The 25,853-nt window shown below is 37.8% G+C and overlaps 1 protein-coding gene across 2 annotated transcripts in view; it reads right to left on the reverse strand.

Moving 5' to 3' along the window:
• Positions 1–24,815, reverse strand: part of CCDC50 (coiled-coil domain containing 50) — a 70,787-nt gene extending 45,972 nt beyond the window's left edge. The window contains exon 1 of one of the 2 annotated variants that reach the window (XM_011381491.2): positions 24,168–24,815. In XM_011381491.2, coding sequence (XP_011379793.1) covers positions 24,168–24,747 — 580 coding nt within the window. In that variant the 5' untranslated portion in view covers positions 24,748–24,815. The remainder of the gene's footprint in view (positions 1–24,167) is intronic. The other variant, XM_023525764.1, reaches the window with a different exon arrangement.
• Positions 24,816–25,853: the final 1,038 nt, after the last annotated feature.

Raw genomic sequence — 25,853 nt, forward strand, 5'->3', positions numbered from 1 at the left:
CAGACATAAATTAGATAGAGATGCTTTCTCTCACTCTCCTTCCCCCTCCCTCTTTCATATATATTTATATAAACACACACACACACACACACACACACACACACACACACACACCCCCCATCCATTTTCCTTGACGAGAAAGATGATTCTCATTCACTGTGGAGCCCCCTAAACAAACAAATGGCATAGTGTGCACCTATTTATTCAACAAACATATTTATTCAACAAACATTTTTATTCAACAAACATTTGCAGAGCGCTATTTTAGGATGAATAAGTCACTTCCAAGACATCAGGGAGGTGACAAAAAGGTAAATAGGCACAATATAATTTGATAAATGTTATAAAGACCTTTAGAAAATTCTTTTAAGGTATAAACAAAAGAGCAGTTATGCTTGTTATGAATTGGAGGTAGGTTAGTTAAGGAGTAGCGGTATCTTGGGCAGATCATACCAGGACACCTCAAAGTAGTTAATATACAAAACTAATCACAAAGAAAGGTTAAAATTCATATAGGCAGAAGAGGTAAACACTCTTGGCCAAGGGACCAATTAACTATACAAACTAAAAGAGATGTGAAGAAGTTAATTCCCCTTCTGTCATTCTTTTACCCACATCCCCAAACTTTCTGAAAATACAATTCCTATGACTCAATCTTTTACAAGCTTCCACCCACATACAAGTGTCTGGATTAATAATACATTCACTAGCAGCTATTTCCTTCAACTGTGTCTGTATTGCCTTTTATGTTCTGGTATAATTTTGTGAATTAGTCTGTTTTTGTGTAAATGCTATTAGTAACAGATGGAATGCATACTCATTGTTTTGAGAGCAGGGAGTATGTTTGCTTTCCTTTGCTCTGTACACACGAAAACACTCTATAAATGAAAAAGATATTCCAATGCATATTCTGTCTTAAAAGGTTTAGTAATAACAGGCAGCCACAGCTGACACTGATACAGCACTTTGTAGATTACAATGCACTCTCACTTTTATTTCTCCGAATCACATGAAGATTAACGTTATATCAATATTCTCATTTTATTTATGAGGAAACTAAGGCTCAGAGAAATAAAGTAGCTTGACCAAGATAACCCAACAAATAAAAAAAGGAATTGGAAACCAAACTGAGCTCTTCTGGTCCCAAATATTTCTGTTCAAAGAACTCCTAGAAGAAATGGGTTTATGTTTCAGTATGTCAGAAAAGAGTGATATTATTAAATACTAATTAAAATAAGACAAGTATGTATTAGGTTCTTAGAAACTGAGGATGAAATAAAACTTAGGTAAGGGTGGTACATGTGCTCAGAAGGTGGTTTCCAGATCCCAAAATAGAGAAAAATGGGACATAGTTTACATTTTCACTATCTCCCAAGAATAAGCCTCTAACGATCACAGTTGGCCTGTGTTCACTTCTGAGCAATAAAGTTCCTTTTATGTGCAGTGTTACAAAGGTGACCTACAAGAAAGACCCTAGGTAATGACTACAGTGGGAAATTCCAAAGAAATTCTCCCTTTGAGATCTAATCACCTCCTCTCAACTCCTCCACTCTCTATCAAACAGCAATGAGTTTCCCACCTTTTGAAAAAGAGTAGTAATGAATTTTAGATGAATGTGTCTGAGATGTTAAGACAAACTGAACTAAGAAATAACGTATATAAACTCCATGCCTTTGGTTTGCTGCCCTACCAAAGAAATGTCTCCCTAATTTATTAAAGAAGAGTCTCTTCTCTTTATTTAAAACTCTGATAAAATTGCCGAGTAGAAGAGAAATGGGCTGCAGGGAAACTGAATAGAACTCATGTTAGTGCCAAATTTCTGACATGCTCAGCCCAACACCAGCACAGTTCTCTCTCTCGTTCCCTAGCTCCTCTCTCTCTCACTCTCTCTCTCTCTCTCTCCCTCTCTCTCTCTCTCTCTCTCACACACACACACACACACACGGACATCAACATCACCATCACTAATATCAATACCAAAAATAACCCCCACCCCCATCACCACCACCAGCAGTGTCAAGAACAGCAGCTAGGGAGCTTCTTCGAGATGCACATCTGTGGACTGCCAACATTCAACTAACTCCTAACCAACTGCCCCAAATTATGAGCCGTAAAATAGCAAACATAGCCAGTCTCTCTGAAAAATGAAATATCTGAAAACAATGAGAATAATATCTAAATAATGTTTGAGCAATTAATTGCAGTCATGGGCCACATAAATACATTTAGTCAATACAGGACCACAAATATGACAGTGATCCCACAAGATTTTAATGGATTATAAACAAAAAGTTTGTTTGTGATGTTGAAAGGATGGATCCAACTATAATGTTGAATTTACTGCTAGCTCTGGGTGGTTTAGACAGATGAGGAGGCTCAACATGCTGTCCACCTACCATGTGCCCTCCACTCTACCCCAACCCCAACCTCAGCGGGGGGCCCAGAGTTGGCAAGGGAACAAGAGGAGTGGGCTGGGGAGGAGGGGAGCCAAGGAGCCCACCGACACCCACACATGCACACACACTGGTGCACAAAAACTCACTTCCCTTCCCTCCCTTTCTCTTTAGCTCTCTTTCCTCCCAGTCCCATTCCTCCCTACCCATGCCCCCATCTCTTTCCATGTCTCTCCTTGCCCTCTCCCTTTCGTTATTTCTCCTTTCACGCTTTACATCTCTGAGTCTCTTTCTATCTCTCCTTTCTTTCTCTCCTCCTCTTTGCCTTACCTCTCTCCTCCTCCAGCTGTCAGACCTTCCTCCCCAGCCCTCCCTCCCCTGCCCCCCACCAAAGCGCAAAGACATACACATACACTTCATCTTTTGTATCATATTTTTACTGTACTTTTTCTACATTTAGATAATGTTTAGATACACAAATAAATACATGTGTTACAACTGCCTCCAGTAACATGCTGTGTGAGTTTGTAGCCTAGGAGCAATAAGCTCTACCACATAGCCTAGGTGTGTAGGCTATGCCATCTAGTTTGTATAAGTGCACTCTATGATGTTCGTTCGTACAAGGACAGAATCACCTAACTGCATTTCTCCAAAAGTATCCCATCATTAAGTGACATGTGACTATACTAGAAATTAAAGGGTAACAAAAACCTTCAATCCTTCTCCAGCTTTTAGTGTCCTAAAACTTCCATCCCGTTGCAATTAATAAAATCCAAGTACAGTATGACAGAGGGAGGAGAATGGCACCTAATTCTGGCAGATGCAAGAGGTAAACAATACAGGCATCGTATCCCCATTTACTTTGCTCTGAAGCGGTTCAGAATGTGCATCCCCAAATGTGTCACTTTGGCATTAAGCTGAAGGCAACCAAGATCCAGAAGATTCAAGAAAAATTTTTATGACTTCCTTAATTACCTCAAAGAATTTAGATAGAAGGCCTGGCCCAGAAAGAGAACTATTACCAGAGATAACTACAAAGAGTATGGCTAGGTGAAGTAAACTGAAGTGGTGAGGGGAGCGGGGAAGGGGGCATTCAGCAGGGCCTGGGGGATCAAATTCCTCTCTGTGTCCCATTGTCTCTGATGTAATTTATCAATATAGGTTCATTCCTGTTTTTTTTTTCCCCCCTAATCCCCGAAATTCAAAGTTAAATGAAAACCCAGCAACCCAAACCACTCGTTTGGCAAGTAGATATATTACAGCTAACCACAGACACACTAGATTGCAGGCAAGTGGGTTTTGAAAATGCTGAGATAATATAAGTCCTCAAATCAGAAGTACTACTTTAATATCACAGACCATCTACATTATTATCAGAGACCGCAGAGTAACTGGGCAACTTATTGGAAAAGTGAAAATGGCTGAGTCAGAAATTTCCATCTGACAGGGTAAAAGACTGGGGGTGGGAGGGGGGGGTTCTGTCTCTGTAGTCCCATCAAGTCACTAGTCACTAAGGCTCTCTTCACAAACACCAAGTGATCTGCATTCACATGGTCCAATGTTGGATGGAACAGATACTAGAAAAGATTTCTTTAAACTGCACCAAATCTGTATGTTCTATCGATCCATCATTATTCTACTTGGTCATAATTTTTTTCCCCACTGTATATGGTACCCACTAATCACATGTAACTATTTCTTTAAATTAACTAAAATTAAATTTTAAATATTCAGTTCCTCAATCTCACTGGCCAAATTTCCAGTGCTAAATTGCCAAATGGGGCTGGTGCCTACCATTTTGGACAGTATGGAATATAGAACATCTCCATCATCACAGAAGTTCTATGGGATAGCACTGCTCTAAATAATAATCATAGTGTGACAAGACAGGACAGTGCTAATTTAGATAACTGGACCACTGACAATATTTAAAACTATTTCAACTGTGTGTATGTATTGGCGATGTTTCAACCAACAGATATAACTCATTCTGCCAGTGTGGACAACCAAGGGTCTTGAATATATCTTTGGTCTTGTGTTAGCCACTAACTTGTCTTCAAAGTACTTGTATATTATTCTCCTATGCTTTTCTTCAGTCCTAAAATGATGGAAGTTCTGCTAACCTTACCAGAGTGAAAAGATTAAGAGTTGTTCTACATTTATCAAGCAACCACTGTGCATATACAATCACAGAAACCAAGTGAACAAATCTCCATACGGAAAGAAAAACAAACTGGTATTCAATATAGTTAAAGGAATGCAATTCTGGGAAATGCAAATGCTACAGAATAAACTCACCAGATCCCTAACAATGTATACCAAATACTGAAGTGAGTGCATTTGTGAATTGTAAATGCCCTTGAAAACTAAACTGATCATAACTGTAGAAGCATGCCTTTGGTGCCTTCTTTAAAGAAAAATCACATTTAACACGGATGCTCTACTTCAGAACAATTCAGAAATATATGAACTTACACAGAAGCTAAGTAATTACTCTTAATACAAAAAGTGAGTAAAAAGGAAAGCACTTTTGCTTTAAAGTGTTTATTTTCAAATGGAGTCATAAAATTTCATAATTAAATATAAAAGATGACTCAAAATTCCACTTAGAAAAAAGACGAAACTCAGTTTTTTTTCTGTAGTACACTGCACACAGCACTAGTAACATGAGATATTCAGTTAATACCTCAGTGCACAAGGATGCAGTATGATGTAACCAAGAGTACTACTACTTTGAGTTCAATCCTGCCTCTAACATTCACTAGATGATTAATCTTGAACAAGTTAATATCACCTATTACTCTCACCTATGAGAGCAGTAACAACCATTGTAAGTCCTTGAGCACTTCTGCACAAAAACTCACTTCCCTTCCCTCCCTTTCTCTTTAGCTCTCTTTCCTCCCAGTTCCATTCCTCCCTGCCCATGCCCCCATCTCTTTCCATGTCTCTCCTTGCCCTCTCCCTTTCGTTATTTCTCCTTTCACGCTTTACATCTCTGAGTCTCTTTCTATCTCTCCTTTCTTTCTCTCCTCTTCTTTGCCTTACCTCTCTCCTCCTCCAGCTGTCAGACCTTCCTCCCCAGCCCTCCCTCCCCTGCCCCCCACCAAAGCGCAAAGACATACACATACACTTCATCTTTTGTATCATATTTTTACTGTACTTTTTCTACATTTAGATAATGTTTAGATACACAAATAAATACATGTGTTACAACTGCCTCCAGTAACATGCTGTGTGAGTTTGTAGCCTAGGAGCAATAAGCTCTACCACATAGCCTAGGTGTGCAGGCTATGCCATCTAGTTTGTATAAGTGCACTCTATGATGTTCGTACAAGGACAGAATCACCTAACTGCATTTCTCCAAAAGTATCCCATCATTAAGTGACATGTGACTATACTAGAAATTAAAGGGTAACAAAAACCTTCAATCCTTCTCCAGCTTTTAGTGTCCTAAAACTTCCATCCCGTTGCAATTAATAAAATCCAAGTATAGTATGACAGAGGGAGGAGAATGGCACCTAATTCTGGCAGATGCAAGAGGTAAACAATACAGGCATCGTATCCCCATTTACTTTGCTCTGAAGCGGTTCAGAATGTGCATCCCCAAATGTGTCACTTTGGCATTAAGCTGAAGGCAACCAAGATCCAGAAGATTCAAGAAAAATTTTTATGACTTCCTTAATTACCTCAAAGAATTTAGATAGAAGGCCTGGCCCAGAAAGAGAACTATTACCAGAGATAACTACAAAGAGTATGGCTAGGTGAAGTAAACTGAAGTGGTGAGGGGAGCGGGGAAGGGGGCATTCAGCAGGGCCTGGGGGATCAAATTCCTCTCTGTGTCCCATTGTCTCTGATGTAATTTATCAATATAGGTTCATTCCTGTTTTTTTTTTCCCCCCTAATCCCCGAAATTCAAAGTTAAATGAAAACCCAGCAACCCAAACCACTCGTTTGGCAAGTAGATATATTACAGCTAACCACAGACACACTAGATTGCAGGCAAGTGGGTTTTGAAAATGCTGAGATAATATAAGTCCTCAAATCAGAAGTACTACTTTAATATCACAGACCATCTACATTATTATCAGAGACCGCAGAGTAACTGGGCAACTTATTGGAAAAGTGAAAATGGCTGAGTCAGAAATTTCCATCTGACAGGGTAAAAGACTGGGGGTGGGAGGGGGGGGTTCTGTCTCTGTAGTCCCATCAAGTCACTAGTCACTAAGGCTCTCTTCACAAACACCAAGTGATCTGCATTCACATGGTCCAATGTTGGATGGAACAGATACTAGAAAAGATTTCTTTAAACTGCACCAAATCTGTATGTTCTATCGATCCATCATTATTCTACTTGGTCATAATTTTTTTCCCCACTGTATATGGTACCCACTAATCACATGTAACTATTTCTTTAAATTAACTAAAATTAAATTTTAAATATTCAGTTCCTCAATCTCACTGGCCAAATTTCCAGTGCTAAATTGCCAAATGGGGCTGGTGCCTACCATTTTGGACAGTATGGAATATAGAACATCTCCATCATCACAGAAGTTCTATGGGATAGCACTGCTCTAAATAATAATCATAGTGTGACAAGACAGGACAGTGCTAATTTAGATAACTGGACCACTGACAATATTTAAAACTATTTCAACTGTGTGTATGTATTGGCGATGTTTCAACCAACAGATATAACTCATTCTGCCAGTGTGGACAACCAAGGGTCTTGAATATATCTTTGGTCTTGTGTTAGCCACTAACTTGTCTTCAAAGTACTTGTATATTATTCTCCTATGCTTTTCTTCAGTCCTAAAATGATGGAAGTTCTGCTAACCTTACCAGAGTGAAAAGATTAAGAGTTGTTCTACATTTATCAAGCAACCACTGTGCATATACAATCACAGAAACCAAGTGAACAAATCTCCATACGGAAAGAAAAACAAACTGGTATTCAATATAGTTAAAGGAATGCAATTCTGGGAAATGCAAATGCTACAGAATAAACTCACCAGATACCTAACAATGTATACCAAATACTGAAGTGAGTGCATTTGTGAATTGTAAATGCCCTTGAAAACTAAACTGATCATAACTGTAGAAGCATGCCTTTGGTGCCTTCTTTAAAGAAAAATCACGTTTAACACGGATGCTCTACTTCAGAACAATTCAGAAATATATGAACTTACACAGAAGCTAAGTAATTACTCTTAATACAAAAAGTGAGTAAAAAAGAAAGCACTTTTGCTTTAAAGTGTTTATTTTCAAATGGAGTCATAAAATTTCATAATTAAATATAAAAGATGACTCAAAATTCCACTTAGAAAAAAGACGAAACTCATAGTTTTTTTTCTGTAGTACACTGCACACAGCACTAGTAACATGAGATATTCAGTTAATACCTCAGTGCACAAGGATGCAGTATGATATAACCAAGAATACTACTACTTTGAGTTCAATCCTGGCTCTAACATTCACTAGATGATTAATCTTGAACAAGTTAATATCACCTATTACTCTCACCTATGAGAGCAGTAACAACCATTGTAAGTCCTTGAGCACTTCAAGAAATTTGTATATATATTTTTTAAAAGTACTCACAAATTATTCTGCTAGAGATAGTCAGACCTTCTATGTAGAAAACAGTAAACCACTGATAACCACAGGGAGTCCTCAAAAGGGTAAACACCATTACATAAGCAGTAGCAGTCAGAATTTTTTTCAGTCATTTTCCACTAAGAATATCCAGAGAGTAAGCACTTATTTCTTTTATTTTGATTCTATGTATCCCTAAAAGAAACTCCAACATTCTGTTATTCCACTATTTCAATGGCACTTTTCCTGGCACTTAAACAAGCCCTCAAATGGTTTGGCAGCCCTCACTCAAATGGTTTGGTTTCTCTGTTTGCCTTAGCCTAGAAAGAAAAGCCACCCATCTCCTTAAACCTCTGTAGGATAAACGCAGTCATGCCCATTAAAACCCAAAGATCACATCCAACCCAACTTAAGTACAAGTTTACACCAAGGGAAGAAAAACCATTTGGGTTTGTTGGCTTCGTATTACAGGAGAGTTTCCTTAAGTGCTAGCTAGTGCAAATTCTATTTACCCTTGAGTCAGATATTTCTCCACTTTCAACTTCTCTTCTGCAAGTAGGTACTTTGCTAGCACTTTCTTTCCTATTAGGATTAGTAAATTAACTTTAAAAAAATCAAGAGTAATACTCAAAATTCAAAAAAAAAAAAAGAAAAGAAAAGAAAAGAAAACTTTATTTTAAATAGTGGTCATTGCATAAGTAGGCATGATAAAAATATTCTCTTAGAATCCTGTTCCCATAAAGCAAACTGCAACACTCACATTTCCACTCTGGTAACCATTTGTCATTTCTAATAATCTTGATACACACATTTCCGGTAATCTTGGATTATGTAAATCTAAAAGTATGAACAGAAAACAAATGGGTAAATCTTGAGATTTCAAGAATTCTGCTCCCATTTGCTCAATAATTGGTGTTGTTTACTGATTAGAAATGTGTTTTTCTAAAAGATATCTTGAGATCACAGATACATTCCTAGAGTCAACTCATTTTACATTAATCTAGGGTACGTGTCCCCAGAAGTTCAGATTTATCTTTCTAATTATAATACATGTAGGCTTACATTAAATCATATTTCCTCTCCTAGAAATGCAGTCTATACAGAAGAAGGAAACGACCCAACAGTAAATTGGAAGAATCTGGCCTGTGTCTCCAAGTACCTCCAGAAAATTCCTACACAGACAACAGGGAGCTGTGTGCAGATTTTAAGAAGTATTTTGTCAACCATTGTGGCTCTCTATCTAGTTCATCAAAGAGGACATTTTATTTTTTATTTTTGAGAAAGAAAGTGTACTCACCTAACTTAAATTTGCATTTAAGTTAGATGTGAATTTTTGATGGTTCTCTATTCCCAAAGTAAGCTGGAAATTCAGCTAGTGCTATGGGAAGAGAGAAGCGAAAACTGAAGCTTAGTGAGAAATCCCAATAAGGAGGAATGAGAGTTCCTCAATAATACAAAAGTAAACAGAGTAAAGTGACAACTAGCTTGTTTTTGATTTTGCCTTCTGTGTAAAGAGTATTTCGGAGAAGAAAAACAACTCTACAAATCAGGATTCAAATAACGCTTACTTCTAGGCTAAAAGACCTTGGGCAAATTACTTAAAGTCTTTGAGTCTCATGTTCCTCACTTATAAAATGAGATAAATGTTGTGAGGACTAAATTAGATAAGTGAAAGGTCAAAGAAAACATCAGTCTCTCAGTAAGAGTTAGTTCAATAAATGGAACCTATTACTACTGGCCTCATCAGTTAATGAATTCTGATAATTAGCTGTTTTCTATTATATATTTCTTCTTGTCAAGTTTCACTAAGTTACTGGTTAGCACAGATCTAGTCACTTTTCTGATATAGAATCTATAATGGAACACGCAATCACTGCTTCTTCTTATAAATGTATGAAAATGCCTCCTGAAAAAGAATTACAATATAATCAACAGTTCACTACATTTCTATAGCTCTTTCTAACCCTTTATGTCCAATTGAGCAAGAACATCCTTCGTATACATATTGTGGGCCTGAGTTAAGAGGAAATCAGTATGTCTAGACTGTTCAATAAACTCCACCGCTCCAAACGTTTTTCAGTTGAATGTCCAGGATTAGAAAGCAAAGCAGAATTCTATGTGAAAGTCATGTAATTAATTATAGTTTATGAAAAGAGAAGATTATCAAAGTATCACCATTAAGACAGGAAGATAAACTATTGAGTAGAAGTATAGCCAGTCAAAATCTAAAAAACATATTATCAAAAATATGGCATACCTAGATGAATTTTCCTAATTTCCATTCTTTGAGTTACTCTAGTAAAAACTTTCTACCAAATGCACAATTACATTTGGGTATCTTTACTGTACGAAAGGTGGATATTTCTTACCCAATTTATAGAAATATAATGGCTTTATTGTAGCATACAAGGAAAAAACAAGTCGAAGGACAAGGAACCCTGTTCTTAATTCCATATATCTGTCAGAATTTTAGTTCTGGCTGTCAGCAGCTCACCAAGTGATCTTTGACATATCACTTTCCAAATCAGAACCTCAATGTCTTGACCTGTTAAGAGTCCAAATTATCTTTAAGAATGCCTCCAATTGAGATATAAAGTTGTATGAAATGTAGCTGATTCAGTATAAGTGATACACATGTAATTCTTAGATACAAGCACATCATCCAAAATGTGATAATCACAACCTATATGAAAGACTATCTACATAGGATGACTATTTTCCTAACTTTCTGTTGTACCAAATAGTTTACTTCATCGCTGCTGTTGGTTTTACTATTTCTATCGCACAGAATGGCAAACATCTGCTTTTATCCATCTGTTTAGTAGCTTTAACCACCAACAAATCTTAAAATAACCCTTCGTTCAATCTGATGCCATATAAAAAAGTAGACTTTTCCTGTTTTCAACTAGTAGTTCTCAGAGCCTTCAGTATCGAGGTAAAATGAGACCATGTTATCAGTCACATACAATTTAATGAACATAAATGCAGACTGTGCCATTTACTAAAAGGTTTACCTGAGGCCAGATGATCAGAGTACAACCTGGGAAGGCGAACATCTTCTATATTCAGAAAACTTCCTAAAGATCACCAAATTATTTAAGTTCAACTGGAATGTGTTCTAAATGTCTTGGATTTCCCTATGTATTGCTACTGAAACAGGCTTCAGTACTTCCTACAGTATACTTGGTTATCATGTAATTCCCCTGCTGAGGAAGTGAAAGAAAATCCGGGTGGCCTGCATGTGTGAACAGGAAGACAAGCTGTCCAAAGAACTTTCTGCTCTAGAGAGTTCACTTGCCTCGCATGTTTTTTAAAGAATCAAAATTATTTTGATAATTTCAAAAAACAGATATATCTACCTAGACATAAATTTTTGTATTACTGTGTTTTTAAAGCGGTCTTAACTTCTAATGTACCACAAGAAACTGAAAGAGACTAGTGTGCCCTAATTTAGAAAACTATTCTAAAATAAATACAAATTAAACATCTCTATCTTCAAATCAAAAACTCTTGAGCTGACTCTTTGGCTCACGCTTTCCAACCTTCTTTTGATCTTAAACCACTCCAAGTTTGAAATCTGTGCATTCATCTTTTTAGTTTCCATCCCCTTATCATTAAGAACTTTAAAAATACATGTTATGTTTGATATGTTTAGTTAAAACTTTATCAGAACCTTGTCCTCTTTATCTAAAAATAAATCTAAAGGAGAAAACAATAAACTTAAAAATTCTGAATGCATCCCAACACCGTGTAGGAAAATAACTGGATCCTCTAGTAAGAGCAGCAAAATGATGTATCACATTCCTTGAAAATGTGCATATATTAATGGGGTATTACACAATTAAAATCAATCCATAAACAGGTTAAGATCATTGTCTCCAAAGGAAACTACTATGTATTTAAGCATTGAGTTAAGCTCAACACCAATCAATCTCTAACAAAAATTTGAGAAATGGGAAAAACTCACACAATGAAAAGTAAAAGTGACTTGCTCCTAGTCCTCTATTCCTATCCCAGTGAGTTCATGCAAATGATCATAGCTCTTTTTCTAGTGTCATTAGTTCAGTTAACTCAGGTCAGTTGCCCCACTCAGCACAAGCTGTCAGATAGCCAGACAAGTTTTCTGGAATATCTCCTACGTGTAAGGATCCCCAAGAAATATTGAGATCAGTCAGCTACCAGTCATCTTGAGAGAGAACCAGTAGACCAACACAGAGAATAAGACGTGTTGCTTAGAGAAGTACTTCAAAATCAGTGGAAGACACACACTGTAGACTTAACAGAATCAGCATTTGAGCTATATTGGGGAGGGATAGGGTGAATACAGATAGCCTTGTATAGAGAGAAATTCTAGGCAGAGGATTAGAAGGTCACTGGAACAACGGTCTGGAAGAAGGAAAAGTAAGAGTACTGCAGGGCAACTGGAACAGTAATACTAAGAGAACGAATGTATACCACTGGTTTTACAAAATGTTTTCATATCCATTTCTTGAGTTAACTCTCATCACAAGCTCCTGTATTAAGCATAGTAAATACCACCTCCAATAAACAGATAAAAAACCTGAAACTTAGATATACTGAGTGTTTTCCCTGAGTCCTTATACCTAATAAGTGATAAAAAGGAGATGTGAAACCAGGTTTCACAAGTCTAGATACTTCCCTCTACCAAGAAGTTCGTCGCTGAAGTTAAGTTTTAAACGACAAGCTTGATATCAGCTTGTATGAATTATTTAATATATCAGTAAACTAGAGCAAATACTGCAAATAATTCTAGGAGGGGATCAGTTACTGAAAAGATGCACAGCAGAAATGTATGCAGTAAAAAGGTAGCCTCCTACTCTATTTAAAATGAAAAAAGAAAATGACAGTTCAATTACATACTGCCAAGTAAGTAGGAATCAGAAATGTGTCATTTCTTACCTTCTTTCAGTTACACAAATCTTTTCAACCCCACATTTGGGGGAAATATATAAGAGAGAAGCCATAAATAGTGAACAAAAAGTAAACCAACTTACAAACAAAAATAGAATTTTGATAAACCCAAATAATAGCTAAATAAAAGCCTAATGATTCCTATTATATTCTACAGAACAAATTTTGTTTCATTTAGTCATTGATTAAGAAATAGAAAAAAATAAGAAACAGATGCCCTGCAGGATTTAAGTGCCAGTGAAAACTTTACATGACATATCCAACTTCCTGTAGTATTTCAGAAATGTCTCCTTCAGTTGTATGGTCACCAGGATACACCTATTCTGGTGAAATTATTAAAATCACCCTTTTTACTTACACGGTATCCAGGTTATCCTAGTTATCCTGCCTTTAATCCTCAGTAGTTATCCTAGTTTGAGAGTTTGAGTGCCACTGAAACCAAGTTCCTAGAATTCAGGGATGTTAAAAGCACAGTAAAGTGTAGTTTATCAACAGCTCTCTAACCATTTACTAAATCTCTAGTCTGTCCCCTCCAAAACATACACAGAGGCAAAATGATCTTTCAAAGATCAGCTCTGTTGAGCCTTAATGGACTAACTATAAAAAGAAAAGAAGTGCTTCGTGAGTACACTAAAGCTTAATTTGAAATAATGAAGTCTGACCGTGGAAACTTGGGAAGACAACAGAATCAAACATGTCAAATTAGAATCCAGCAAATCACTGACAGGGTAAGAAACCATTTGTAGACAAAGCCAGAAAGTGATTTGTAACTGCAGACATTGAGAGTGAACAGTCCTTTCCGAAATAGCTGTTGGCCCAGATGTTAGGCCAAACTCAAGATATACAGACGAGAGTATTAACTGAGTTCCTTCTTTCTCTTTCTGACTTCAGGCTTCCCATATGGACAATGATTTTTTGGTGGTAACTGCCACCCTAAAAGTCTATATTTTACAGATCCTCATAATATAAAAGAAAAAAAAAAAAAGCTAATATTTTAAAGTATTTGCTGCTCAAAAAGTAGTGAATATAATACTTAAAGTAAATCATGGCCTCCTCTATAAAGTCAACAAAGAAAATAAATTTTGTTTTTGATGGTGAGGCAGTGAAGAAGGAAAGATCTCCTTATAAGTCATTCACATTTTTACTATAGGCAATTAAAAGTCCTGGAGTAAAGTTAATGGAAAATGACTCAGCCTTTATGACTCATTAGGAAAATAAAAGCCAAAAAAGTCCCAGTGGAGACTCCCCTGGTACTTGGTCATTAAGGAGCTGTATATCAAGACTAGAAATGTTCATTATACATTAAGACTTCAAAGTCTGATGGTAAGTCAGCCTAGGTACTTCTGATACAAGTTTCCAAGAAGATAAGTGACACTTCCTTCACGCAAATGTCAATAACACATTTCGAAGATAGCCAGTAATAAGTAAACTAAAAAGTATAAGCAAACTTTTTTAAAAAGTTTAATATGTTTAGTCATCTATTTTGCTCATGAAAGCTCCAAAGACCCTTATTCAGAGCTGCTTTATGACATATGTTTACTTTACATAAGATTTCTAAACAGATAATCAATTTTGAAGTGTTCTGGAAATTTCTATGAGGTGTAAATTTTTTCTTCTTAAAAAAAGAAAAAAATGAGAATATGTGTCTATATTTTTTAATGTCACTAAGAAAATAAAATGCTATCATGAGTTCCATCAACGAGTCCCCAACAGCACCACTACATTAGCTATAATAACTGATGTTAATAGTGATAACCGACATATCAAAAAAGGTTCAATAAGGAAGTTTTTAAAAATTTCATTGAAAATGGTCCAAAAAAAAAAAGTCAATTTTTTAAGTAAAGTACCAGGGTGTAAAATTTTTTATCTTTGCTGGTCAAAAGGTCTCTGCCACAATTATTCATTTCAACCTTTGCAGCATGAAAGCAGCCATAGGCAATATGTAAACAAATGAATAAGGATATATTCAATAAAACTTTACTTATAGATACTGAAGTTTGAATTTCATATCATTTTCAGGTCAGAAACATTCTTCTTTTTGTTTTTCAGTCATTAAAGTATGTAAAAACTATTATCAGCTTGCCTGCCATATAAAAACAAGCAGTGGGTGAACTGGATTGGGCCAAAAGCCATAATTTGCAGATCTCTATTTTAGAGAAACAAATTTCAATTAATAGAAGAAAGAAATGATACTCATTCCTTAACACTGATAGAGAAATGAGCTGCCACTGTAAAACTTAAGAAATGATGATTCCTGCATGAGGATGACCACAGTATTCTCAACCAGTATAATCCAAATGTCCAAGTGCATAATCTGGGTATAAAAACTACAAATTCCTGGGACTGTATCTAGAGATTCAGTTGTTATCAAGTAGGGCCAGGAATTTTTTATATAGTAAAGCTCCCTATATCATTCTCATGTTGCACCAAGGTTTAAAAACCATTGACATTTGCTACACACACACACACACACACACGCACACAATATGTGTGTGTATATATATGATACAAGACTTGAATCCAGAATATGTAAAAAACTCTCAATAAAATTAAGAGTCTGATTCTTTTTTAAAAAGGCAAAAGCTTAGAACACACTTCAACAAATGATATAAGAATGGTAAATAACCACAAGAGGCTCAACACCATGTCATTAGAGAAATACAAATTTAAGCCTCATAACACCTATTAAAACAGCTAAAATTTTAATTAAAAAAAAAAATAAAAAGACCCTGACAATACAAAGTGCAGGCAAAGATGCTGAGTAATTGGAGCTCACCTACATTGCTGGTGGAAATGCAAAATGGTACAGCCACTTTGAAAAACAGTCTAGCAGTTTCTTACAAAGCTACATATACATTCTCCCCTATGGCCCACTACTGCCATCCTAAGGTACTTACCCAGGAGAAATGAAAACTTATAGTCACCATAAAAAAAGTATGCAAATGTTTACAGCAACTTTATTTGTAACAACCAAAAATGAAAACAACTAGTGAATGTATAAACAAACTGTAGTGCAGCCATACACTGGAACTCAGCAATAAAAAGGAACAAAATTATTTATATGTACAACCTAATAGCAAATGTTATGATAAAAGAGCCAAATTCAAAAAGCTACTTATTGTATGATCCCTTTTATATGACATTTTTACACAGCCAAAACTGCAGGGGAAGAAAATAAATCAGTGGCTGGCAGGGATGTGAAAAGAAGTTTGGGGGTTATGTAACTTGTCTATATCTTGATTGTTGTGGCAGTTACAAGACTCCACAGATTTGTCAAAACTCAGAACCATATAATAAGGATAAATTTTTATTGTATGTAAAGTATACCCCAATGAATCTGACTAAAAAGAAAAAAAGGAAACATTGATATATAAACAACACTGCTTATACACTGGTTCTGGTTTATCAGAAAGTTTTCACTGTTTTATGACAGCGTATAGTTACCAACTGTCATATGAATACCTACATATTTTAATGTATGTGTGTGTTTTTAATGGAAACTAACATTTACTTAGTATTTACTCTGTGCCACTGTAATATTTTTAAATCTCCCAATTTCCATCTAACAAATGTAGAAAACTAAGATTCAGTAACCAAATAACTTAGCCAAGGTCACACAGCTAGTGAATGACCAAGTGGTAATGCACATCAAGCCTGCCGGGACCTAGAGTCTGACCTCTTTTGCATCAAGCAGCTCTCTTTAAATGGGTTTATTCTGAAATTAGCCCACATGCATACCAGTTATCAACCCCCCTCAGTAGCTTACAATAGGTTATGATGATCCCTCATGGTTCTGTGGGTCAACCAGGCTTAGTTGGGTGGTCCTCACATGGAGTATCTCATGTGGAAACCAGAACATGGCAGTGGAGGCTATAGTCACCTGAAGGCTCAGCCAGGCTGTACGTCTATATTATACATATAGCAGTTAACACTGGCTGTTGGCAAAGAGCGTAGCTGGGGCTGTTCAACCAGAGCAGTTTCATGTGGGCTCTCCCTGGGGTTTTGGCTTCGCCTAGCATGGCAGCTGGATTCTAAAAAGAAGCTTGCCAAGAACAAGTGTTCCAGAAGACCCAGGCTGAAACCACAGGGCTCCTGGAGATTGAGTCTCGGAAGTCACGCTCCATCATTTCTATTATATCCTACTGGTCAAAAACAAGTCACAGAACCAGCCCAAGTTCAAGGAAAGGAGACTACACAAAGGTATGAAACTGGGAGTTACGGCTTGTTAGGAGGTCATCTTCAAAGACCAGCTCCACATACCCTCACCCCATAGTAAATTAGATTATTTTAAATTTCTTTAAACTAGTCTAAATTTTCTACAATATGTACATATTGTTTTGTAATCACAGAAATATTTTAAAACATATTGTTTTTCCAATTTATTTAAACTAAAATAACAAACAGTCACCCACTTCTCATACCCCCCACTCCACCACACCTCATCACTGCCTCTAGCAATCAACAATGTGTTCTCTGTATCTATGAGCTTAGTTATGTATGTATGTATGTATGTATGTATTAGATTCCACATACATAATAGAGATCATACTTTGTTTTTCTCTGACTTATTTTACTTAGTATAATGTCGTAGAGGTCCATTCATGTTGTGGCAAATCTTAATGAGTATATATTTTTTTAATGAAATAATGGCAAAAATAAATAGTTCTATTTGGTGTGTGTTTGTCCTTTTATGCTAGTTTCTACATTCAAACATCTGGGAATAAATGGTCTAAATAATCCCCAAGGTTGTTTCTGAATATAAAAACCAATTATCCTTTTTAGGTCTTATCCAAGATCTAGGGTATCCTAATTTTACAGTTTTGAAGTACCGGACACTTTTAAATGGGTTATCAGTTAAAAACATTAATCCCAAAGCCCTTCCAGTGCCTACTTCTGAAATTGCAAATATAGCTGTGATAAGGTTTGGTTTCTTCCCTCATAGGTCAGAGCAGCTCAATTCAAAATATGTTCCTTTACTTAGAGAAGTGGAATTTCAAGCAGAGTTTACCTAAGTTTTGTGGTATCTCTAACTGCATTCTTCATGAGCAAGAGAATAAAATATTGCTTTTTGTTACTGAGGCAAAATTCATTTATCTCAATAAAAACTGCCTTGTTTTTATTGAGATAAGAACTGAGGAAAAACCATGGCCTATGGCTTTCTTTGAGTTTATTTTCCTAATATGTTTAATCTTAAAATGTCCTAGCCTTTAAACATTAGTCCCTTCAGGGTGAGTGTACCAGAGAAGAAATGCATCTTTTAGGTTTCTTAGAAAAAACACAGGCAGGACTGCAATCTCCTATAGTTCACTCAGTAATTCATTTGCTGAATCAAAATAAGGCCTAAAAAATGTTTTTGATTAAAAATAAATTCTAAGCTCATTAACCTTCATATCAAACATTATTCCTAAAATAACTTCGGGAAAATCTGAAACTGTTTTGTCACTTATTTTCATTCGACTGTTTTAAACATGAGACAGTATTAATGAAACACATGAATGGCAGCTCTTATGTATCTACAGAATAATTTTAAAGAATGAGAAGGAGGGCAGGAAAAAAAGGGAGAGAGAGAAGGAGAAGGTAGGAAATGAGGGAGACAGTGAGAAAAGATAGAAGGTGGGAAAGGAGAGGGGTGGGAAGACTGGACTGTGTAAATACTCAGTTTTAAACTTTTCTAATTCTAGCCCCAATGTGCCAACTCCTAGCTACCTAACTTCAGTAGTTTGGTGCCAATCACTTCTCCAACCTGCCCCTTAGATTTTCACCTAGAAAATGAGGAAGTTGGTCAAGATTACTGTTTTTTAATGCTTTCTACTCTGAGATCCTTTTAAAAAATACCTATTAACTTTATAGTTTCCCCACAAGGGAGAAGCTGTCCTCTAAGCACCTGTTAGTTAAAACAAAACAAAAACGTTTAATGATTTCGGAAATGTTCATTAAAAGAATCTATATTTTACAAATAACAACTATATCCATTTTTTTAAAAATCATTGATTCGTTTAATAAAGTATTGCATATCTGTATATAGCAATAAACTGAAAGATTTTTCTCTCTCTTATGTGAGAAGCATTTTGGGTCCACAAATAAATTTAGAGGGTCCTTTATAACTCCTTGAACTCTATACAACTGCCTGTCCACCAGAGTAAGGCTCATGTGCATGCACCACAGGACATTTTTTATTGTGAAAGCACCATCCCTCAACAGATGGCACACAGCACTTAAACTGTTTTTTTTTCTTTTTACTGTATCTAAGATTCTTTCCAGCTGTCAATTGTGTGTTGTTGCTTTGCACTTAAGGGGAAAAAAAATCAAACCTCTAACTCAAATAAAAATCAAAACCACCAAACAACATTTTTTAAATGTGTTACTAACATTTTATCCTTAATGATTACCTCCAAGGCCAGAAGGAAGAGCTTGGAATTACTTTACTTTCTATGCTATACTTATCTATGTTCGATGAATTCTATTTATAATACATACTTATTAGAAAATAAACATTAGGAAAAAAGATTAAAAGTTTTTATAAATTTAATACTGGTATTATGATATGTGATGCCCATGGTTAAAAGACATTATCTCTGCCTTTTAAGAGCTTATATTCTGAGAAGGAATATGAAATAATTATGCCAAAGATAGGAATCCTGACCCAACAGGGAGCATCTATTAATACATTCATTTATTCACTCATTCATTTGCACATTCAAATATTTGCTGAACATTTGCTGACTAAGTAAAAGACCTGAAGCCAGATGAGGGTAAAAAAAAAAAAAAAAAGACATAAACCTGCAACTCAAGAAGATCTATCCATGGTCTCATTAAAAAAAAAAAAAAGACCAAAAAAAAAGCTGTGGAATTCTGAAGAATAGAGAAAAGGAGTTTGCCCTGGTACCAGATAATATACATCTCACAGTCTGTCATCACATTAGATGCATGTGATATGCTTTAGATCTCTAGGACTAATTGGTTAAAAGCACAAGACATATTTTTCTACCTTTCCCCTTAAAGTTCTGGATTTATGCCATAAACTTAATTTACCCTATCATGCCACTGGGGTTTCTTGGACCTAAAAGGAATTAGTGCTTTCTAGGTATACTTCCGAAAGTGTATTAACTTTTATCTTTCACTAAAGAAAAAGGATCTGCTCTCAGAATAAGCTACCTTTACTTCAAAAAATAAGTCACTACTGACTGCGTATATTTCAGATGCTGAATGTGTGTGTGTGTGCACACATGCACATGCACACACACACAAACACAGTTAATTTAGGAGATGGTGGACTCTTCCATCTGAAGAACAGTAAGAATACAAAATGCATAATAAAATTCCTTACTGCCATTAAGGAAAGAAAAAAAGCTGCTGGCACTGGAAGGAAGATGGTTACATGGCTAGAAGTGGGAAAACTTGCAAAGGAGTTAAAGTTTAAAAGGGTCTAGAAATGGCTTTCATGTACTTAATGCTCTTAAATCAAAAGTTTAAGATAATGTGAAACCATTGTTAGATGGGAGAAAAAGCAAGATTACAGTGATAAGTGAGCAATTCAAATTAACTTATGATGTGAGAATTTAATTAGAGAAAACAAAAAGGAAAGTAGGGATTCTGGACTGTTGTTTCAGAAAGAAAATTCAACAAGGAAGCTAGAATTGACCAAAAATCTAAGTTTGTTAAATGATGAAAAGTGCTCATTTTTAGAAAATATATTCCCAGCTCTGATCTAAACTAAGGAACTTTCAGAATATTATTGTAACCTAACTATACCTTTGTCTAACATTCACAAATTGCATGATACGTTTGAGTTATACATCTATTGATTAAAAAATGGCTGGGAATTATTTCAAATCTTGTTGCATAGAACCTCAAATGCTTCAGAAGAAATAAAGCATTATTCCTAACTACTGTCAATGGTATTTCCATTACAAAAAGTACGCAGATGTTCCAAATATGCTTTTAAACCAGAAATAATGTTTTGACATTTAGTTAGACTTAATTCTTTTCACCTACATTTGAACTCCAATGTGCCCCTCTGTCTCCTATTTTAAGAGATTCCCAAGATAAAAATACTGCCCTATTTGGTTTTTTTTAAGGTCTGTCCAAATGATGAATATCTTTGACCGCCTTAAAAAGTAAGTGAGCACTAGATTTTAACCTAGAAAAGAAAATTTTCAAATATTCCCTTTCCCTGACGTCTGCTGCCATCCATGACCTGTTGAGATATTCACAGCAAAGGTCACAGGGCACCCTTCCCCCTCCTAAAGAAAATGCAGTGGGAAGGGGCAGATCCTCACCACATTATTGTTCTCAGTCTTTATTGGAATCTACCCCATGACTCCAAATTGTAATTATATATAAACCTACTAAAAGTTTAGATGGAAAAAGAGAAGTGGAAGAGACAGCTTTTCTAAAATGGGGTTTAAAAATATGTGCCAGACTATTAAGCAAATTATTACTGAACTTCCTTTTCAAATTGAGTTAAAGTTTCAGTGTTAAGAATAGTCTCACTGTGCATGTTTTATCCAATCATGAGCACCAACTTTACTCTCTTTAATTAGCATCCAATGATATTGTTAAGAGTAACTGGCCCATAATTAAGAGTTTTATTAGAGAATGATACACTTTATTAGACTTGAATATTTCTCAGATCAAAAACTACACCATGATTAGGATGCTGCTAATATATCATTTCCTTTGATGATCTTTAAACCAGAAAAGTCAATGCTTACAAAGACGATGATCTTGTCAACAATTTGACCACCGTCAAAATCAATATTTAATCCTAACTTAATGAAAGAGTCACGTTAAATTTCTTTACCACTTTACCATATTGTATAAACTGGGTTGCCAAACACTATATTAGGTGAAATGAAAGCCAATTCAAATGTTCAGCAACAGAAAAATCCTGCATTTTTAGATAGAAAATGTTTGTTGAACCCTTTGAAAATGAATATACTAGAATAAATCATTCATGTCTTGGTTAGAAACTGGAAGATTAAGAGTAATATAAATGCATATACATAAAATTAGTTTCAAGTTTGTTCCAGGTCACTGAACAGTAGAGGGAACTGGGCAAAATCACAGCACTATATGATTAACACTTTACATGTTAAGGTTGTGTTTGAACTCCAATTCTACTCATCACTCACCCTCAAGGAAGCACTACACACTGCACAAGGATGACTGTCCTTACAGCAGAGACATCATACACACATTCTCCCTCTCTCCTTCCCTCCTTCCCTCTCTCTATCTCTCTCTCTCCTCCCCTCCTCTTCATCTCTCCTTCCTTCCCTCCCTCTCTGTCTCTCTCTCTCTCATACCCAAAAGACTAAAGACAAGCAGAGATACTCAAAGACTATGACTTTCAAAGTGTAGATGTGTCTTTACTATCACTCAGGCTCCCTAGTCTTGACAATGCTATGAAAACCACATTTACATGTGAATGTCATACTCTTCACCAAAGCCTGGCTGGGAACTAGAAGGCTGAAAAACATTACTGTTAAGATTTCAGGCCTAAACTCTAATATCCTTCAGGAACAACAGGACGGTCCCAGGCCCAACCCCATTAAAAATTCCACAGAAAACCAGTAACTTTGTCTCCTAGTATTTGGATGTCTGGGAAAGAAAGTAGTCAAGCTTTCTTGGGATTTTAGGTTTTACCTGAGCACCCACAAGACCATTTCAGTCAAAACAAGTTGACCAAGAAACACGCAGTTTCAAGAAAGCAAAGAATCTTATTTTCGATTCCACAATTCCAAGAAACCTCAGCCCACAATGCTCACTTGAAAGAAATTGATGCAGGACAGGGCAAATTTCCCCAAGCCCTGCACTGAGAGAAGGGTCCTTTGGCTGAGAGTGTAGAAAGAATTCAACACACATGCCAAAGTTAGGGGCAAAAGGAAAGTTTATTAAAGAGGAGGAAAGGCAAAGACTAGAGAAAGCAAAGACAAAAACCCAAGACAAGGGGGGAAAAAAGCCCCATCTGTCGGAGGATACAGTTTATATATCATTCTTTAGTTCCTATGAGTTAAAAGACTTTGTTTACCTATTTCCTTTGATACGGACATACAGTGAGGAAGGAAAAGAGTTTGTAGTGTGAAAGGACAGCTGGCAGGTCCCAGCCTTTAATCTATAGATTTTAGCCATAGGTAAGGAACGATTTTATTTTGTGGTCGGCAGCCACTCACTTAAAGACTGTTTTTCCTAGTTCCCCTTCCACAGGTGTGGGAAATGGGTTGTTAGCAATCCCGACAGAAATCTTCCTTTATTCTGCAGGTGTCCTCCAGGCCTGGCTGTAAGGCTGATCAGTATGCTGCAGCCTCTGAATGTAATTTGATTTAACATTTTAATTCTCTTGCCTCCTCCCTAAATTATTATGACAGCCACAACAAAGACAACCTTTACAAACCAGGATAGTACTCTGGGCCTTCAATGCTTCCCAGGGCCAAAGAAGAGCCAAAGACAACCTAAAGGTTAAGATGATCCAGCACCCAAGACCTCAATGAAAACTGCTAGGTCTTGGGACAGCCAATGAAAACAAGGGAAGGGAAATCAAAGGGCTACTTGCTGGTAGCCAAGCCAGACCAGTACTAATCAAGCTTTATTTTCCTGGACTTCAGTACAGGGAGCCATTAAAAAATCAAGGTCACCAGTCAGTGCCCCGTTCCCCCTCGCTCAGTGCTTTTTGTAAGAAAATGCTCATAGCAGCTTCCCCACCCGCCGCCACGCTGGGCAGTGCCAAGACTAAACTTCTAAACCTCAGGGAAGGTAGGAAAGTCAGCCAGCCAGACGCCGGGCTAGGGGAAATAGAAAGGAGGGAAAGAGTCAAGTTTCAAAACAAAGGCTCCACAAGGAACTGAATGTCAACCCCTCCCCATTTCCTAGCCTTCAAGCCAGCAAGGCTGGGCCTTAATCTTTAAGAACACAAATAAGTCAAATTTACCTAGCTCCTGAGCGTTCACTAAGGGCTTGGCTATTCACTAGAACATTTGCACAACCACTTGCTGAGGGTGGTGCTATCCTCTCTCCTCATCTCACACAGGGGAAAAAAAAAAAACAAAAAACCATGAAGCCTAGAACGCAAGTGACTTGCCTAAGGTCCCACGGTAGAGCCTAAACCCAATCTCTTTCGCGGCCAGGGCAGGCCAGCACAGGTGGGCGCCGCGACCCGGCCGCGGGGGCCGAGGGGCCGACGTGCCTGCCAGGAGGGAACCGGGGCTGGGAGAGGGGAGGGGCCCTGCGCGCGGTTCACGACCCGGCCCCTACCTTCCTTGACTCCCGGCAGCTTAGACTGGTCGATGCTGACTTCAGCCATGTTGGGCCAGGGTCCTGGCCGCCCCTCTCGCCTGCTTCCGGGCTGCCGCCGGCACCGAAGGCGACCCGCGCGCAGCAGCAGCAGCAGCAGCAGCGCCCGACGCGGCGCAAAGTCCGGCCGACAGCGCGCGCGGGCCCGGAGGAGGGAGCGGGCCGCCGGGCAGAAACTGGTGACAAAGGCGACGGGAGACTGGCCCGGCGCACCAAGCTGGCGGCCCAGCTGCCCCGCCGCAGCCACCTGCTCCCGCGCCCCCAGCCCTGATCGATACCAAATATCCGGAGCCTGGAAACGGACTCGGGCCGTCCAGTACGGAGGGAGAGAGGAGACAGAAAGGCGGGCGGGCGGGCGGGCCTGGGTGGGGAGGAGGAGGGGAGCTGCAGGTCTGTAACCGCAATTGCGAGTGGCTGGAGAGCGAAGATCAGCTCCCGCGGCCGCCTCCCTGCTGTCTCCTTTGTGTTGTGTGACGCGCCTGTGGCTGGGGCCCCGCTTTGCCCCCGCCCCCGGGCCCTGCCTCTCCCAACGGAGGGTCATATCTTTAGGTGGAAGCTCGGTGTGTTGAAGGCCTCAGCAAAAGGCCACACGGGTCACCCAGAATATAATCGTTACTGTCAGCCGTGTAGTCAGCATTCTATGCTGTGGTTCTGTGGCTGAGATTTGCACAGGATACTTCCTGTGTGCCTCTCCGACACTTTTTAGGGGAAAGATAATATATGGGCATAAAAAAACTAACACAACGTACAGAACTAGAGAGTAGCTGATAAAAATCTAGGCCAGTTTAGAGAAGAGAGTGTTCACAACCAGCTGGGGAGGACTGAGTCATTCATTCATCAAAAGTGCATGAATGTCTAGTCTACTGAATGCGACGGGGTACGGGGGTGGGGGGGGAGAGCGTGATAAAAATGTGTGTCAGACATCTCTTATGGCATGTCACACGTTGGACTATAATTGTGACATTTTTATCTCCTGGAATAGGCGACATGCATGGCCTGTCCATCTCCTGGCAACGGAATTCTCCCTTCTTTGAGAAACTCGCCTCAGTTGTGAGTTCCTCTCCCTAGTTTGCACAATCATAGAACTTCTCCACCACCATCACTCTTCCTTCCTCTCCCATCCACACACTTTCATCTAAGGATGGGTGTGTGTGTGCCCAAGCCAGGTCAGAATACTCCCCTGGGCTTATTACATAAAGAGAGACAGATAAGTATTCTATTTCCTGTGGAGGAGGTTTGCCCTCATTAGTAGACCGTGAAGCCAAAGTGAAGACAGAAACAAAGGTAAGAAAAAGATGAAGAGGGTGTATTCTGATGTTAACCACAATAGCAAACTAGGGGAGCCTTGGAGCAGCTGGGGTCCCTGCAGATCTTGGATTCTGGAGTCAATCCTCAGCATCCTCTCAATTTAACCTAGTAATTTTAGTACTTTAAGTGACTACTAAAATTTGATTTTCTGCCACTCACAGCTCAGAGTCCCAATATGAGAGGTCTCATGGTTTTATTTGCACTTGACACTGAAAAGATTGGCAGACCTTAGGCTAATAAAAATTTAGGAGAAGACTTTCTAGGCCAGAGGGTAGCAAACTATGGTCCACAGGCCAAATCTTGCCCACTGGATTTGAATAACTGTTTTACGTTTTTAAA

This window comes from Pteropus vampyrus, unplaced genomic scaffold (genome assembly GCF_000151845.1).
Source record: "Pteropus vampyrus isolate Shadow unplaced genomic scaffold, Pvam_2.0 Scaffold14, whole genome shotgun sequence".
NCBI classification, from domain to species: Eukaryota; Metazoa; Chordata; class Mammalia; order Chiroptera; family Pteropodidae; genus Pteropus; species Pteropus vampyrus.